This window comes from Silurus aristotelis (assembly GCF_946808225.1).
Source record: "Silurus aristotelis genome assembly, chromosome: 3".
Lineage (NCBI taxonomy): Eukaryota > Metazoa > Chordata > Actinopteri > Siluriformes > Siluridae > Silurus > Silurus aristotelis.
In genome coordinates, this window is record NC_139576.1 from 31,587,791 (window position 1) to 31,604,495 (window position 16,705).

Below are 16,705 nucleotides of genomic sequence, written 5' to 3' on the forward strand. Positions count from 1 at the left end.
GTTCCTCTCATGGTTTCTTCCTTATAACATCTAAGGGAGTTTTTCCTTGCCACAGTCACCACGGCTGCTCATCAGGGATAAATGCACACCATTCACCTTGACTGGTGATTTCTGTAAAGCTGCTTTGAGACAATGTCTGTTGTGAAAAGTGCTATAGAAAAAAACTTGACTTGACTTGATTTGACTATTGGGTGACCATCTACTTGTTTCCTCTGTATGTCTTGTTTGGAAGACAAAGGAAAAATAATTTTTATATTTGTTAGTATTTGAACACACACCTCCATGTGGAGATCAAACACTCAGTTTTCTGGAAGGTTTAAATCCTTGAGTCTGGTACTTTAGACGACTCAGCAATACTATTAAGAACTATATTTTACACATTTCTGTCTACTTATTTATCTTATCTAGACTTCTATTTGTGTTTATCTATGTCAGTCTAATCTGTTTTTTAGTCTGAATGCCTATATGCCTGCTCATCTTTTCTATCGCTCTATCAATCTATATCTATCTAATTTATCTACCCATCTGCCTGCTTGCAGAGGCGGCAAAAGTACACACATCCTTCACCTAAGTAGAAGTACAGATATTCATGTTTTGAAAGACTCTGGAAAAAGTTGAAGTTCTGACTATAATTTTTTAAGTTAAAGTGAAGAAGTTTGGGCTCTGACATGTACTTAATTAGTAGTAAAATGCTACTTTTTTACTTGTTTCAGTGTCACACTGGTAACTGGACCTCACATCATATTAATATTAGGGCTGCCAATCGATTCAAATATTTAATCACACTGTTCTAAATGTGAAGAGAGATGACAGAGATGTCAGAAAGCGCCCCCTATATGTTTTCTCGCATCAGTAAAACAAATGTTTACTGATTAAATATAATTTTTCGGTAAAGTATTTATTTATTTTTATAGCTGAGCAAAGAAAAGACATGGTGAATAAACGTGTGTTGCACTGGAGGATTAATTTCACCTCTTTTATATTTATTTATTTATTTTTTAATTTTTTAATTTATATTTAAATTAAAAATGATCAAACAGAAATGCGCTGCATTGATCACACGTTAATAAAAACAGGAATTTTTTTATACAAAAAAAAAAAGAATAAAAAATTTTGTTACCTAATAAATGTATCCAGGCTGAACAACAACCATATAGAACACAAGCAGAGAAAAGATGATGATGATCAGGAATGTCTCTGTTCTCAGTCATGTTTACATCACTGACTCCCTCTGTCTCATCCATGTTAACCCCAAACTCTTGTTGCCTTCTGACTACTTATTGTTGACTTCGTTCTATACCTTCCAGGAAACTGAGTGTTCTGGTCTCCACATGGAGTCGTGGGTTCAAATCCCACTTCTGACAGTGATTTTATTTTCATTAGAAATCAGAACAATAATGAAATAATTATTCCCCTTTGTCTTTCAAACACAGACATACAGAATAAACAAGTACATGGTTACCTATTAGTGGGAACGACAGGCAGAAAAACATGGCAGCATCAGTCGAGAATCTGGCAAAAAGTGTAACTGAGTTTCAGTAGACAAAAAGGTATCACTAAAGGATTAAATAAACAAGTCCTTTATCAATCTTTATCTTTATCAGATAACAGACAAGTATATATACACACTGGATAAAACCCGAGCTTAAACTGTTCCTGGTTGGGTAAGAAAACATAGTAACCAGGGATGTGTGAACCCAGACAAACACTTTCTGTGTACCTTACATACTCACATCATAAAGATCCTATAGACACTGAACAGACAACATAGGAATGTGTTTAGAGAACCAGTGTGAGGCCCATCTTAATACTAACAGATATGAAAAAATATAAAAAAATTTAGGAGGTTGGCCGAACACTCGAGCGCCTTGCAACCCTTGTCAGACTGTCCAAAGAACTTCAGCAACTAGCTCAAGAATGGGACCCCCATATTCTTCATTTGTTGCAGTTCTCAAATGCAATCGAGGGTAACATGTCTGCTCATAAAAAACCTTTTTACCCAGAAGAAAAAGCACTTTGGACCATTGGCTGATAATGAACACTTGGCTGTTGCAAACAAGAACAGAGCAAACACCGTACTAAGACGTCTCTGTAGCAGCAGTTTTTAGGCTACTTGGTATGTTTACTGTAAATCTTGATTTTGAGCATCTTCTCACATTGTTTGTGGATTGTTCAGTTTTTTACTCATGTTCTTTGTCCATCTGAAACAAGACGACTTGGCTAACAAGGGCTTAAGGAGAAACTCCCAATGTCAGTCCAAAATCTGACAAAAAAGCATAGTTGTGTTTGGAACAGAAAAACTCAGGAAAGATATCATTAAATCTTTATTCTCTGATGTTTAGTTCTTTATCAACAGGAAAGTGCTTCAGCAAGTCCTAATTTAATGATGGATTTTGTGTGCAGATTTGCCGTGGGAGCTGCAGCTTGCAGTGGCTTATGCCACTCATGATCTGGCAGCCAGCAACCCCAAAGTCACTGTAAAGATTTTGATATCATGGTGGCAAGACATCACAAAGCTCATTCCTCCAGCCGTCACCAAGCCTCAGACTCTCTTTATGAATAATTTAATAGATTACTTTTATAGTAATTTACATCTAAAACCTTTGTTTATAAAGAAATAAAATACATTTTAGATCTGTACAGTGTTATCTGCTGTCTATTATAGTTTATGTTTATGTGGAAAAAGCCTGTATGCTATAGACTCCATGATGGAGACATCAGACAGTTTCGATCAGGACCAGCAAAACCAATCACAGTGAGCACTGGGACCTCAGGGCCGTATCCTCAGTCATCAGCTGTTCACACTGTGATTCATGACTGTGCTGCAATGCACTGCTCAAATCATCAAGTTCACCAGTCACATGACTATGGTGGGTCTCATCATCAAGAACAACGAGACGGCTTTCAGACAGGAAATGCAGTGGATAATGGAGAGTGTGATGGTTGGACGCTGGTTTGTGATGGTTGGATGCTGGTTTGTGATGGTTGTACGCTGGTTTGTGATGGTTGGATGCTGGTTTGTGATGGTTTGTGATGGTTGGATGCTGGTTTGTGATGGTTGAATGCTGGTTTGTGATGGTTGGATGCTGGTTTGTGATGGTTGGATGCTGGTTTGTGAATGGAGGGAGGAGCCAGAAAAGCATAAGAAGGAAAAAATGCATATGCGCACATGGAAACCAGGGGATATTTTATGAGGTTAATATTGAAGCTTCTGCTAGAGATGATGAATGCGGCGGTGCAGCTGTGGCTGCAGTGAAAAGAGACTTGTTGAATTGTGTTCACTGGGTTTCCTGCTTTAGTTACCAGCATTCATTCACACTGTATGAAATGTCTGTGATGCAGCGCTCTGTTATACTGCATATCTGTATAATTCTATAGCTGTGGCATCATAATGATGTTATTAGGAGGGGGATTGAAACTGAAGACCTGCCACTGTATAAACTATTCAAATCAAATCAAATCAAATTTTATTTACATTTACATTTACATTTGTGGCATTTAGCAGACGCCCTTATCCAGAGCGACGTACAAAAGTGCTTTGAGTCTCTAGTAATGAATAAATCTACACTGGTACACAAGATTAAAAAACTTAATATAAATATAACTCTTGAATTCAACAAACTTGGAAAGTGCTAATTTAAGTATTTCAGGAAGAGGTTGGTCTTCAGTCGCCGCTTGAAGATAGTCAGGGACTCTGCTGTACGGACATCTAGGGGAAGTTCATTCCACCACCTCGGTGCCAGAACAGAGAAGAGCCTTGATGTGTACTTACTTATTTGTCACATACATATACATACAGAGTACAACATGCAGTGAAATGCGGTAACTAAGTAAATAAAAATATAAAATAAACAAAAAATAGAAAACGTAGCCGGAGCAGTCGTGACCGGCACCGTCTTGATGACAACGAGTAACGCTGTGCAGATCTACTGTGTATTTTGTTTATTTATGTACAAAAATATACAATGTTATAAATATAAATTATTAAAAAAATATATTTATAAAGAGATCACATTTTAAGGCTTTATGTGATGATGGAGGAAGCTGATCTAAGGCACTTGGTGACGGCTGAGGGAACGCGCTTGAATGTGATCTTGTTCTGCTTCAGGATCAGTTGCAAAACAAAGCCCAGGTGCTCGTAAACTCTTAGTAAACGCTTTAGGGAGAAAACATGAAAATGAAAAGCACTTAAAAACATACAGAAGTTATTAAATACAACATGCTCTAAAATTAAAACACACCCAAATATACAGGAAAAAAAACAGTGTTATTAAAAAAGGGGCTTCTCTGCATTGAATTGATGCTTTTTCTAAAACAACTCATATAAAGTGGCAGAAAAAATCCCTTTGGAGTTTTTAGTCGCTTACTTTACAAAAAAAGTTCTATACTTCTAAGTTCTATATTGTTAATCTGGACCTTTTAACTGAAGATCAAAGCTTGGAATAGAAGAAACTAATAACACTAATAATAATAATAATAATAATAATAATAATAATAAAAAGAAGAAGTGCATTAGTTAGAAACAGTTGAATTGAAACTCACAGGTTACATTGACAATTGTCAGTCTCACACTGCCCTCTAGTGGCACTGTCTTAGTCCTCATTCGGGCGGGGATGCGACAAAAAAACAAAAAAAACCCACTGACGTCATTACCGGACCTTGTTGAGCGCAGGAAGCGACCACGTGACCACTGTGCAATTCATCAACTCACTCTGGACGTTTTTTTGTTTGTGTGTATCCTAGCAACTGTAGTAAACAAACCAGTGGCTAATAATCACGAGCTGAAAAGTTGTCATTTTGCTGCAGCGCGTCGAAAGGTAAAGTTCTCTCTTTTCTTCACTCTCATACTGAACATGTAATATAGTACATTTCATACTGTACATTTCAGTGTGTATCCCCTTTTCTGGATAATTTCTCTTGACAAATTTTACAACATTGTCTGTTGTTTTTCTCAGAAAATTATTTTAAATACACCAAAAAATTCAAGAAAGGAAAAAATCCAATGTTATTTAAACTTTACAGGCAAAAAACGTTTAAGATATTTTATTTTATTTTTCGCGTTGTTTACGTAAAAAATTAATCAATACATAAAAATACACAAATAAATAAATAAATTTAGGCGCGGATGCAAAGAAAAAAAAAACTACGTGCGCGGCATGCCGGGTGATGACATCACTCAATATGCCGCTACATAATTTGTCCCGCCCCTTCTTACAGATGATTGGCTATAATTTTAAACAAAACCTGGATTGTTCAGACAGACAGATAGATATAGATAGATAGATAGATAAATGTTTAGTGTTAGAATTTTAAATGTTTTGATGTTTTTGTATTTTTGCAGTTATAAACAGACAAATGGAATCTCTTCCTCCATGTGGTGACGGCCCCTGGAACACTTCAGTGGAAAGGTGTGTGTGTGTGTGTGTGTGTGTGTGTGTGTGTGTGCATGTGTTGAGTACGTGGGTATTATAAGTTCTTATTCTCTCTCTCTCTCTCTCTCTCTCTCTCTCTCTCTCTCTCTCTCTCTCTCTCTCTCTCTCTCTCTCTCTCAGGATACAAACAAGGACTAACAATGAAAGGGGTGATGGTCCCAGAATTAACCGAGTGTATGTGGATGCCATCATACCCAACAATATAATGGGACGTCAACGGAATCCAGACCGAAGTAAGTTTCTCTTCAAAGCAGATGCTGTTACAGAACCACGGTGAACAAGTGTGTGAACGAGTGTGTGTGAGTGAGTGTGTGAATTTAATTTAATTTAATCATGTTGGATTTCATAAATTTTTCTCATGTTAAATGTGTTTGTTTTTTTTTTCTTTGCAGTTAATGTTATTCGTGTCAGGGTCATTCGGATCAGACATTAGAGTCCAGACATGTGTAAGTATCTTTTGAAAGGAAATGCTGTTACAGAACCACACTGTGAACGAGTGTGTGAACGAGTGTGTTAAATCTCATTCAGCTACTATACATGCAATCGTGTGCGTCTTGTTCCTGCTGTTAAAGTGTGTGATCTTCTTGTTGTTTTTCAGATTCTGTGAATGATCACCTGCAAACCTTCACCACCACCTAATGATAAAAAATATCACAAAAATATAATTTCTTTAATATATTTTATCATATTTAAAAACAAAAAAATAAAAAAAAAGTAAATAAACCCTGTGTCTCTGATTGTATTACTCCCCATTCTACTGGATCCACTGCAGGGAGTTTAGTTGGTGGCACCTGAAACTTCAGATCCCAGGTGCTGCACAGGTTAAGACTCAGACACACACAGACACACAGACAGGACGAAGCCTCTTCTGCAGCTGGCTTACAAAAAACCCTGCAAACAGTTCACTGAATCACTGTGGTCTGTTGAAATGAAGAGAAACGTGTCTGGCTCAGATGGTGTCCAGCATGCAAGTATGTCTCCAGACCTGAACCCTATTGAGCACCTGTGGGGCATCCTAAAGTGGAAAGTGAAGAAGCACCATGTGTCTAACATACAGCAGCTCTGTGATGTCATTATAGAGGAGTAGAAGAGGATCCCTGCAACAACCTGTGCAGCTCTGGTGAATTCGATGTCCAGTAGGATTAAGGCAGTGTGAGATAACAATGGTGATCACACAAAATATACTTAATCTATACAAATTATACTTACTTTTGTTTTCAGATATATTGACAATAATGGCTGTATGTTGAGTTATTTTTTAGAGGGCAGTAAATCTGTACTGCTGTACAAGCTGCACATAGACTACTCTTAAATATATCCAAGTTTCATTTCTATAGTATTGTCCATTGAGAAAATCTATTACAATGGCTGCTGAAATGTAAGGGGTGTATTTACTTTTGTGAGATACCATATATATTATATATAAATGTCAGTCCAAACAGTTTAAAACAGTTGTTAAGATTTTACATGAGCCATGTAGACTTTAGCATTTTCCTTCCTGTAAAATTTGTACAAATTTGCCTTAATTTCAAAACGCCTGAAAAACTGTAATGGAAGGAAACAATGCAGAAGAATCTGTATGCGCTCTGTTATACTGCATTTCTGTATAATAAAGATGCTTTCTATATCTGTATATCTTTAATATTTCTAAAACAAGTTAGTTAAGGATATTTTGATAATATTGATATTCCATATAGTATATAAATATTTATAATACTATAGGAATATAGGAAACTGTATCTTCTGCTGTATCACCACTTATCATGACCGCGTTCACTCACTCAGTCAAAGCAGATGCAGCGCAGGTTTAAAAGGGGATTCGAGTGCATGGCTGAGATCATGGCTGAAAGAAAAAGAAGCAAAATCTGAAGTTATTACACACCAGTTAACAATGATGAAGCTTCATGTACCACAAATTTAACAAAGCATCTAAAAGTAAAACACCCTATAGAGCATGTCTGAGTACAGCTGAGGAGAGCAGAGGAGGAACACAGACACGACCCCCATCTTCTGGATTGATTCAGTTCTTTAGTAGAATCTTTTCAGAGAGTTTTACTTTATACCATACAGATTGTTTCAGATATGAAGATATTTCAACTGGACATTTTTTAACAGTTATTTATTTAAAAACATTTTATACATATTTCATAGAAGTATCGTATCGGTGATACTCGTCTTGAAAGTACTCTGTATCGGATTAAAAAGAAAATGATTGGTATCGCTCATCAATATTGATGACACCAGTTGAAATACTTGACTCTGTGTGGTGTGATGTGAAATCAGACACGGGACTGCAGACTGCAGCTCACTGGAAGTATTTAATGTTTCTTCTGATAAACACACAACAAATCAGCAGCCCCTGTGGTGATATTTCACTTATTGTTCTCTATAATATAAATGTGTGGTAGACTTATCACCATGTGCCCTCACATTCATAAAAATACAAACAAAAAGTGTAAAATATTCACACAGATAGATAAAGAAACCTCACACAGAAACTTCAGTGAGAAGAAATACAAAAAAATATTTCGGCTGCTCCCTTTAGGGGGCGCCACAGCGGATCATCCTCCTCCACACTACCCTGTCCTCTATTTCTGCTCCTTTCAACCAAAAATATATCAATAAATAATAAATAAATATAAAATTAATTCATATAAAATTTAATCAGGTTATTATAAATTTAGGAGAAACTCACCACTCCAATGAGATTACAATACAGAAAGGGAAGAGGAGGAGTCAGGACAGGAAGTGACATCAGCTTCTATTATCAAGGCATTTAAGAGAAGCACCCATTTTGTTTAGGTAACCACATTTATAAACACAGATATGAGTATAAACAAGACAAATTAACAATTGTGTATGAATTGAAACAGGACATGTAAATTTAACAGGGTAAATTATACACCTGTTACATACATCTATAGGTTTAAAACGGCGGAAAAGGTTTGTCACGTGTCATTGTTAAATAGCGGCCCGGGCGATGTGGGCGTGGCTAAATGGCGTTGCTGTGAAGCGGAATCCAGAGAGGTGCAGTAAAAGTTTATAAGTTAATAATATGTTGATATGTAAATATTCATCGTGTTTTGTCTGTAAGTTTTACTGTCAAACAACGTTTCTAAACATGTTTCTATTTTTATACAGTAGTATTATTATAGGAAAGTTTTTTTTAACAAGATCGAAGCCTATTATACTTTTGAAGACGTTTGCGGAAGTATATCTTCCCGTGATGCATTGCGGCATTGACCAGATTAAATAAATATAAAATTCTTAAAGAATTAAACATTAAAAGAGACAGTATTGTGATCAAAATGATGTTTCAACACTACATTTTACAATGTAACCCAAATTAAGTGAGTGATTTTTTTTTTCAACTACCATGATAGGGTCAACTGTACAGATCTCGTTATATAAATACAGTGTATGAAATATTTGAGTTTGGTCCGGGTTGGGACTCAATACACGTCTCTTCATAATCACCTGCTCTCACATTCTCTCTCTATCCCCCGACCCGGACTACCTTTTAATGTGTTCATTATTTAACCTGGACTACCTTTTAATGTGTTCATTATTTAACCCGGACTACCTTTTACTGTGTTCATTATTTAACCCGGACTACCTTTTACTGTGTTCATTATTTAACCCGGACTACCTTTTATTGTGTTCATTAATTAACCGGGACTACCTTTTAATGTGTTCATTAATTAACCGGGACTACCTTTTAATGTGTTCATTATTTAACCCGGACTACCTTTTAATGTGTTCATTATTTAACCCGGACTACCTTTTACTGTGTTCATTATTTAACCCGGACTACCTTTTACTGTGTTCATTATTTAACCCGGACTACCTTTTATTGTGTTCATTAATTAACCGGGACTACCTTTTAATGTGTTCATTATTTAACCCGGACTACCTTTTAATGTATTTTATTATTTAACCCGGACTACCTTTTAATGTATTTTATTATTTAACCCGGACTACCTTTTAATGTATTTTATTATTTAACCCGGACTACCTTTTAATGTATTTCATTATTTAACACTGACATGTAGTAGCAGAAGTAATTACTTAGTTTGTATGTATGTATGTGTGTGTGTGTGTATATATATCCTTGATCACTAGTCCTAGATTAGGTTGACCCAGAACACTCAGTTCTTGTCTTTATCCTCTCTTCATACGCTTCACTGTGAGAAAACCCCAACTGTCACCTTTTAGTATGGCTAATCCGCGTTTTGTTGCTTTTGCTAAACGAATAACATGACCAGATGTGGAGTTATTATCGTCAACCGTTTTTATGTTCTCACAATTTGTTAATATGTATCTTGTCATTAGTAGTTATAGTAATTTTTTTGTATGCTTCTAGAATAACCTTTTTGTATGCTTCTGTTGACCATACCCTGATCTTTTTGTGGCATGCATGTGTTACTTTGCTCGTACACACACAGGGTTCCTGTGTTTCTGTTTTAGGCTTATCTTTTGCAGGTTCAGCATAACCTTGTGGAGTTGTCTCTCCTAACTTTCTCTTCTGTTCTCACACACACACACACACACACACACACACACACACACACACACACACACACACACACACACACCTGGCAGCCCACCCCCTTTTTCTCCTTCTCTTTGGAAGTATATTTTCATGTGTGAGACAATAAACCTTTGAACTTCTCTCTGAAAGCCGACTCGTGTGTTTAATTGAGACTTCCCCATATACGTAGGGATGAGAGGAAAGGCTGAATTCAAGGGTATCCTGTCCAGGTGACAGAAGGGAATCCTGCCCAAGCGGCAGAGGATAAAACACTTCCTTACAGTTCTTGGGGGCTCGTCCGGGATATCAGCATTCGGGTAAGTGCTGATTTGGTATCCTGTCATACCGTTAACAGTGTAGGCACTCACCTCGTATGCTGATATCCGTGTTGTGCTGATTTGGTATCTTGTCGTACCGTTAACAGTGTAGGCACGCACCTCGTGTTGTAAGCGAATTTGAATTTGACTTCTCAAGTTACTGTGACTACAGAGACGGTTCAGCGCGCGCTACACGACGGTACAACGTCGACAACAAATTCGCTTACAATACGAGGTGCTTGCCTACACTTTCAACGGTTTATCTATCTCGATCTCTGGCCTCCAACCTTTTTATCTAACATTGTCAGACAGTTGTACCTATATTGGATTATGGGTCATTCTTGGAAAAAATATCCTAAAACAGATCCTGAGGAAGCCCCTCGGGACTGGATGAATCCTTGTGGTCTCACTTTTTATACTACCTCCTGGCTAGACAATTTAGCAGGGTGGACTGTATCACAACCTCAATTTCTGACTTATCCTCGTGGTGGAACTTTTAAATCTCAGTCTGCACATTCCCAAATTTATGAAGGTTTGGGCGATCCTAACTGGGATTATTCTTACTTGGGTGATAGTTATCAAAAATGGGTGGAAATGAAACAAATCTGGGATAAATATCACTCTATACTGAACTCAAAAAGAGAACTTAAGTCTCTGCCCAGAACCGAAGCCAAGCCAAAACCACCTTTATAGCCAAATGCTCCACCCCCACCCGATCGGGATGGCACGTTAGTGTCTCCTTCGGTCCCAAAGATCGATCCTCCTCCCTGGCCCAAAACCCACACTAATGCGGTATGCGTATGGTCAAAGTCGGCCTGCGGTCCCAAAATTACATCCGCCCTCGATTGGGGACCTTAGAGACGTTATCAGGGTTCTTCCATCCCCATCTAAACCCCTGCATTTCATTGACATGCTAATGAGCTCTACCTGCCCTAATCATTTGACAGGCGCAGACTATAGGTTTATCCTTCATGCAGTACTAGGAGACAGTTACGACGAGAAAACGCTTCGACGAGGGGGAAGGGTCGAAAAAAGTAAGAGCAAAACCACTTCTATTATTATCACTGGGCTGAGCGAGATGCTCTCTCAGAGTTAAAAAAAGGAGTTGACCAAATTCCTACTCCAGCAGCAGCAGGCCAATAGAGATCTCTCTCAAGTAGCTGACTCTAAACAGGAGAAGGGTGAAACCACTTCCGAATTTTTAACCCGATTTAAGGAGACTTGGACTTTATTGGGAGGGATGGAGTTAGAAGACGCAGACAGTAACCCTCTGTTCCTCACGACTTTTATGCATAACTGTCATCAAGAGGTACAGAAAGTCCTGAAGTATCAGCTCACCGATCGTAGTAACCTGTCCTTCCGACACAAGTATTTTTCTCCACCATCGTTTTGTTTTTATGCCTGATTGTCCGTTTAATCTCTTGGGCCGAGATCTCATGAGTAGGCTGCACATTTCTCTCACCTTTTTTTGGCTCTAAACTCACGGTTTCAGTTCCTGATTCTGCTCCTCTGTCATATCTTTCTAACATGAACATTAACGACTGTTTTCTCTCTAACGCACAGAAATTACCACTCCCTTCTTCACTGGAAAATTTGCCATTTCTCCTCTGGGCGGAGCATAAGGATGATGTGGGCTTGGTTCATTCACCTCCTTATGAGCTAAACTAACACATTTGCATCTTGTATTTTTCAAACAATATCCTCTCTCTGAATCAAAGTTGCAGGGAATAGACAAGATCCTGACCTCTCTGTTACAACAGGGTGTGATCAAGCCGTGTGTGAGTTCCTACAACACACCCGTTAACCCAGTTCCTAAGCCGGACGGCACTTGGTGCTTCACTTAAGACTTGAGGAAAATAAATGATGTCGTGGTTCCTATTGCACCTGTTGTGCCCGATGTGGCCTCTATTATCGCTTCAATTCCATGAAATCATACACACTTCTCGGTGATTGACTTGTGTTCTGTCCTTTTCAGCGTTCCTGTAGAAGAGCAGACGCAGCCTCTTTTTGCCTTCGCGCACAGGGGGCGCCAGTACACTTTGACACGTCTGCTACAAGTATTCATTGAGTCCCCGGCAGTCTTTTCCGCTGTGGTAAGAGACGCACTCTGTGATCTTGCCCTTCCCTCTGACTCTGTTGTCTTACAGTATGCAGATGATCTCCTGATCTCCACAGTCTCCGAGGACCTCTGTGAACAAGGCTCACTGTGCCTCCTGCATCATCTGGCAAGAAAAGTATTCAAAGTATCCAAAACCAAACTTTAGTTTTGTAGAACCACTGTGAAATACCTAGGGTTCGAACACTCTCAAGGCAGCAAATGGCCCTCTAAAGATTGTGTACAGGTCAGTCTTAACACAAGGCGTCCCTCCACAAAGCATGCTCTCATGGCTTTCCTGGGACTGATTAACTACTGCCGTCCATGGATACCTGACTGCTCATTCCACGACAAACGTCTCCGCTCTGCGATCTTATACAATGATCCTTTGCAGCACCAGCTAACGTGGACACCAGAGATGATTGAGGCGTATGAGGCTGTGCGGTCAGCTCTGTGCGGTCAGCTCCTGCTCTCAGACTTCCAAACTATCATAAGGTTTTTCACCTTTATGCGTGTGAACAAGACGGAGCTGCCTCTGCTGTGTTGGTGCAGGAGCATTGGGGGGGCATGAGACCATGTGTGTTCCTGTCCAAAACACTTGACACCGTGGCTCAGGGTTTACCTGCATGTCTTCGTATGGTGGCTGCCTGTGCTGTGATGGTCCAAGACGCTGAAAAATTAGTGTTGTCTCATCCTATGATCTTGCACTCTCCACATCAGGTGAAACAGGTCCTTCAGAACCTGCACACACAACACATGACAGCTCAGAGAAGATCCGGCTATGAAACTATCCTTTGCTCGACCAGTAATTTGGAAATCAACACCACCTCTTCTTTTGACACTTCAGGTCATGCGTTTGACTAATGCACAAGACGACACACTGCACGACACCACACATGATTGCTGCTCTGAGGTCATTCACTCACTTAGTATACGGCCAGATTTGTCTTCCACTCCTTTAGAGAGGGGTGAGTCACTTTTTGTGGATGGCTCATGTTCGGTAAATTTCTGTGTGGTTACTCTCTGTTCCTTACCTGATGTCACTGTTGAAGCTTACTCTTTGCCTTTTTCTTCAGCACAGGCTGCTGAACTCTTCGCCTTGACTCGTGCATGTGTCCTTTCTGAAGGAAAAGATGTCACGATCTACACTGACTCCCGATACGCCTTTGTTATTGCGCACGATTTTGGCCGCATCTGGCAATCCCGTGGTTTCCGCTCGGCTGAAGGGAAATCCTTAGTTCAGGACCTTATCACTGCTTGCTGTCTTCCTCGCACACTGGCCATTGTACAAACAAAAGCCCATTCTTATGACAACAATGTAGAAGCCAAAGGTAATTCCTTGGCTGACAGAGTGGCAAAAAGTGCGGCTCAAACTCAGGTGTTTTTTCCCACTCTTAGCGCTCCTATTAACACCTGCCTCCTTTCCTCCGCTCTCATTCCTGATTTACATTTTCCATCTGTCCAATCCTCAGCCACCTCGAATGATTCTGCCTTTTGGCAATCACACAATGCCTACGTGGCCTCCGATGGCCTTTGGTACAGTCGCTCATGCCTTCCATTTCACTGCGTGAAGTAAGATATGAACAGATTTTTTTTTTTGTATAGCTAACTTAAACTGCATGATAGACTCGATTTTGTCTGGGTGTCTAATCTGTGCCCAGAATAATATTACTAAGAGTGCAGCGAAACACAAAAGTCTCCCATTACCTGCGGATCCCTCTTAACTGTGTGTTTACATGTACCCTGCGTATATAACTATTTTTCTTTATGTTACAGAAGCATAGCCTTTTGACATCCCCATGAGTTCTCTAGGAGACATGGTTCCTGTTCCCCTCCGTCATCTTTCATCGAGGTCCGGTGACAACTCCTCAGACCCTTCAGACATCCTTACAACTGTAGGACGTGTCAAGGAAAGCTACGGGAAACGGAACAACAACCTCTCATCAATCCAGGGAAGTGACACAACCAGTGACCGGTATGGTTGTCTTTCTGATCAGCCTTGGGGCTTGGATACCCGCCCAGGCTCATCCACACAACACCACCTTCTGGCAATACGCCAACTAGACGGCCCGTCAGCACACAGCAGGTCCATGCAACCTGTCCCTCGTGTTTCTGAATATTATCCTATTCCTATGCGACATGTCTGATTGTTTAAGTTGTGATTTATCCATTCTTATTTATCATGGATAAAACGGGGGAATTGTAAGATATTCTTGATCACTAGTCCCAGATTAGGTTGACCCAGAACACCCTCGCATTTTAGTATGGCTAATCCGCGTTTTGTTGCTTCTGCTAAACGAATAACATGACCAGATGTGGAGTTATCTTCAACTGTTTTTATGTTTACAATTTGTTAATATGTATCTTGTTGTCATTAGTAGTTATAGTAATTTTGTTGAATGCTTCTAGAATAACCTTTTTGTATGCTTCTGTTCCCCATACCCTGATCTTTTTGTGGCATGCATGTGTTACTTTGCTCGTACACACACAGTGGTTTCTGTATCTCTGTTTTAGGCTTATCTTTTGCAGGTTCAGCATAACCTTGTGGAGTTGTCTCTCCTAACTTTCTCTTCTGTTCACACACACACACACACACACACACACACACACACACACACACACACACACACACACACACACACCTGGCAGCCCACCCCTTTTTCTCCTTCTCTTTGGAAGTATATCTTCATGTGTGAGACAATAAACTTTGGAACATCTCCATAAAAGACTGACTCGTGTGTTTAATTGAGACTTCCCAAAGCGCTTGTAGGAGAGGAAAGATCGAGAGGAAAGGCTGAATTCAAAGGCATCCTGTCCAGGGACAGAAGGCAATCCTGCCCAAGTGGCAGAGGATAAAACACTTCCTTACAGTGTGTTACAGGATTTGTAGTAGGGAACATTTATAAAATGAGCAGGGGAGTGAATAATTATTTCCCCCACTGTAGATATGAAGCTGTAGAAGTTGGAGAGCAGTTCTTACACTTTATCCAATATCAAGTGTGCCAGATCACAAACATCATTTATTTCTAATTCCTTTACATTTATTTTAAAACTTTCATTTTTAGGTGTTTACAGTTGAGATCATGCCCACATCCAGTTAATATTACAGATACAAATGTGAATATTTGGACATTAAATAAATCAGATAAAATAAAATGTCATTTCAGAAGTGGGATTTAAACCTACATGTATATTAGGAGACCAGAATCCTCCTTAAACCATGGAGAAGGTCTGAATCTTTTTTTGACTAAAAGGTCTTAAAAAAATACGTAAACACTTGTTTTTAATGTGAAATCTTACTTGATTTTATTTAAATGCAGGGTCTTAGGCCAAGTACAGCAGATGCAGAATAGTCCAGATTCCTCAATGAGAGAGTCGCTGCACCTCAACAAGCAGCACAAGACAGAATACAGGGACAACCGGTGTCTCTGACTGTCTTCTAAATTGAAGAGTGATCAATTGAAAAATCGAAATGGGGCTCATCCTTGCAGAAGTGTGTGTAAGAGTATCTCAGGCAGTTGCAACAAATCGGACAGCATTATCAGGGTTGATTATTGCTGTTCTCTTTAGCCTACAGATATGGAAACTGCTCTGAGGCAGATTCTCCAGCAGAACCAGAAGGAGAGGAGATGCAAAAAAGAGATAACATCAAGGTAGATACATTCCTCTACATGTAGATGTACACACATGAAGCTTCTCTGTTCATCAGCATTCTGTTACACAGAAACGAGTCATGATTGAGATCAAACTGCAAGATGAAGGACAGGAGACTGAAGGACACAAAGAACCATCAGAAATGGATGAACAATTACTGACAATGAAGTTATAAGAACAGATAAACAACCCTATAATATATTACAGTGTTTTATATGTTGATCTAAAGAACTAAAAAAAAGAAAAGTAGATTCTTAATCACACACCGCTTGGCATTCACCTCAATATGGTTGACACTTTTCTAAATGTATTACAAAAACAAATAATTGATTGTAGATGTAGAAGATGCCCCTCTACCTCAATTTCTTGCCTCCTGCTTTCTGGAAAATTTTTTCGTTTTCTTGTATGCATATATTTCCATCCGTCCATCCAATCAACCGCGTCCCTGGGTGGGCTCGAACCACCAACCTTTTGGTTAACAGGCGAAAGCCCTGACCGTTTGCATCAAAAGCTGGGGAACAGTAGTCTGTTAAGGGGTGGGAAGAAGGAAAAAGAAGAGGAAATGGGAAAAGAGAAGAAACAAATTAGAAAAAGAAAATAAAAAAAAAGAAAAGGGAAAATAAAACCAACCTTCCACATTTCTTATAGTTTTGGGCAGACTGATGTTCATGTTTAA

General features: G+C 39.2%; 1 protein-coding gene and 1 long non-coding RNA gene across 8 annotated transcripts; both read left to right on the forward strand.

Annotated features, from left to right (window-relative positions):
* The first annotated feature begins 5,556 nt into the window (after positions 1-5,556).
* Positions 5,557-6,131, forward strand: LOC310723222. The gene is made up of 3 exons (XR_014532614.1): positions 5,557-5,665; positions 5,825-5,878; positions 6,031-6,131. It is a non-coding gene; the product is annotated as an uncharacterized lncRNA (long non-coding RNA).
* Positions 6,132-8,174: 2,043 nt separating this feature from the next.
* Positions 8,175-15,101, forward strand: LOC310724047 (uncharacterized protein). Of its 7 annotated transcripts, none has more exons than XR_014532890.1 (4): positions 8,175-8,234; positions 10,154-10,280; positions 13,848-13,947; positions 14,152-15,101. XR_014532890.1 is itself a non-coding variant. In XM_083537810.1 (3 exons), exons 1-3 carry the CDS (start codon positions 12,943-12,945, stop codon positions 14,234-14,236), a joined length of 927 nt encoding a protein of 308 aa, XP_083393936.1. In that variant the 5' UTR covers positions 12,517-12,942; the 3' UTR covers positions 14,237-15,101. The 7 variants fall into 7 exon arrangements, 1 of the variants encoding a protein (XP_083393936.1); XR_014532891.1 differs by lacking the exon at positions 8,175-8,234 and adding an exon at positions 8,377-8,459; XR_014532892.1 differs by lacking the exons at positions 8,175-8,234; positions 13,848-13,947 and adding an exon at positions 8,377-8,459.
* The last annotated feature ends 1,604 nt before the right edge of the window (positions 15,102-16,705 follow it).

Bases quoted from the DNA above. Each gene is read 5' to 3' on its own strand.
- LOC310724047 (XM_083537810.1), top strand. From the start codon at position 12,943: ATGAGACCATGTGTGTTCCTGTCCAAAACACTTGACACCGTGGCTCAG. The intron at 13,096-13,222 runs GTGAAACAGGTC...TTGACACTTCAG, and splicing joins TCTTGCACTCTCCACATCAG to GTCATGCGTTTGACTAATGC. The intron at 13,948-14,187 runs GTAAGATATGAA...TGAGTTCTCTAG, and splicing joins CTTCCATTTCACTGCGTGAA to GAGACATGGTTCCTGTTCCC.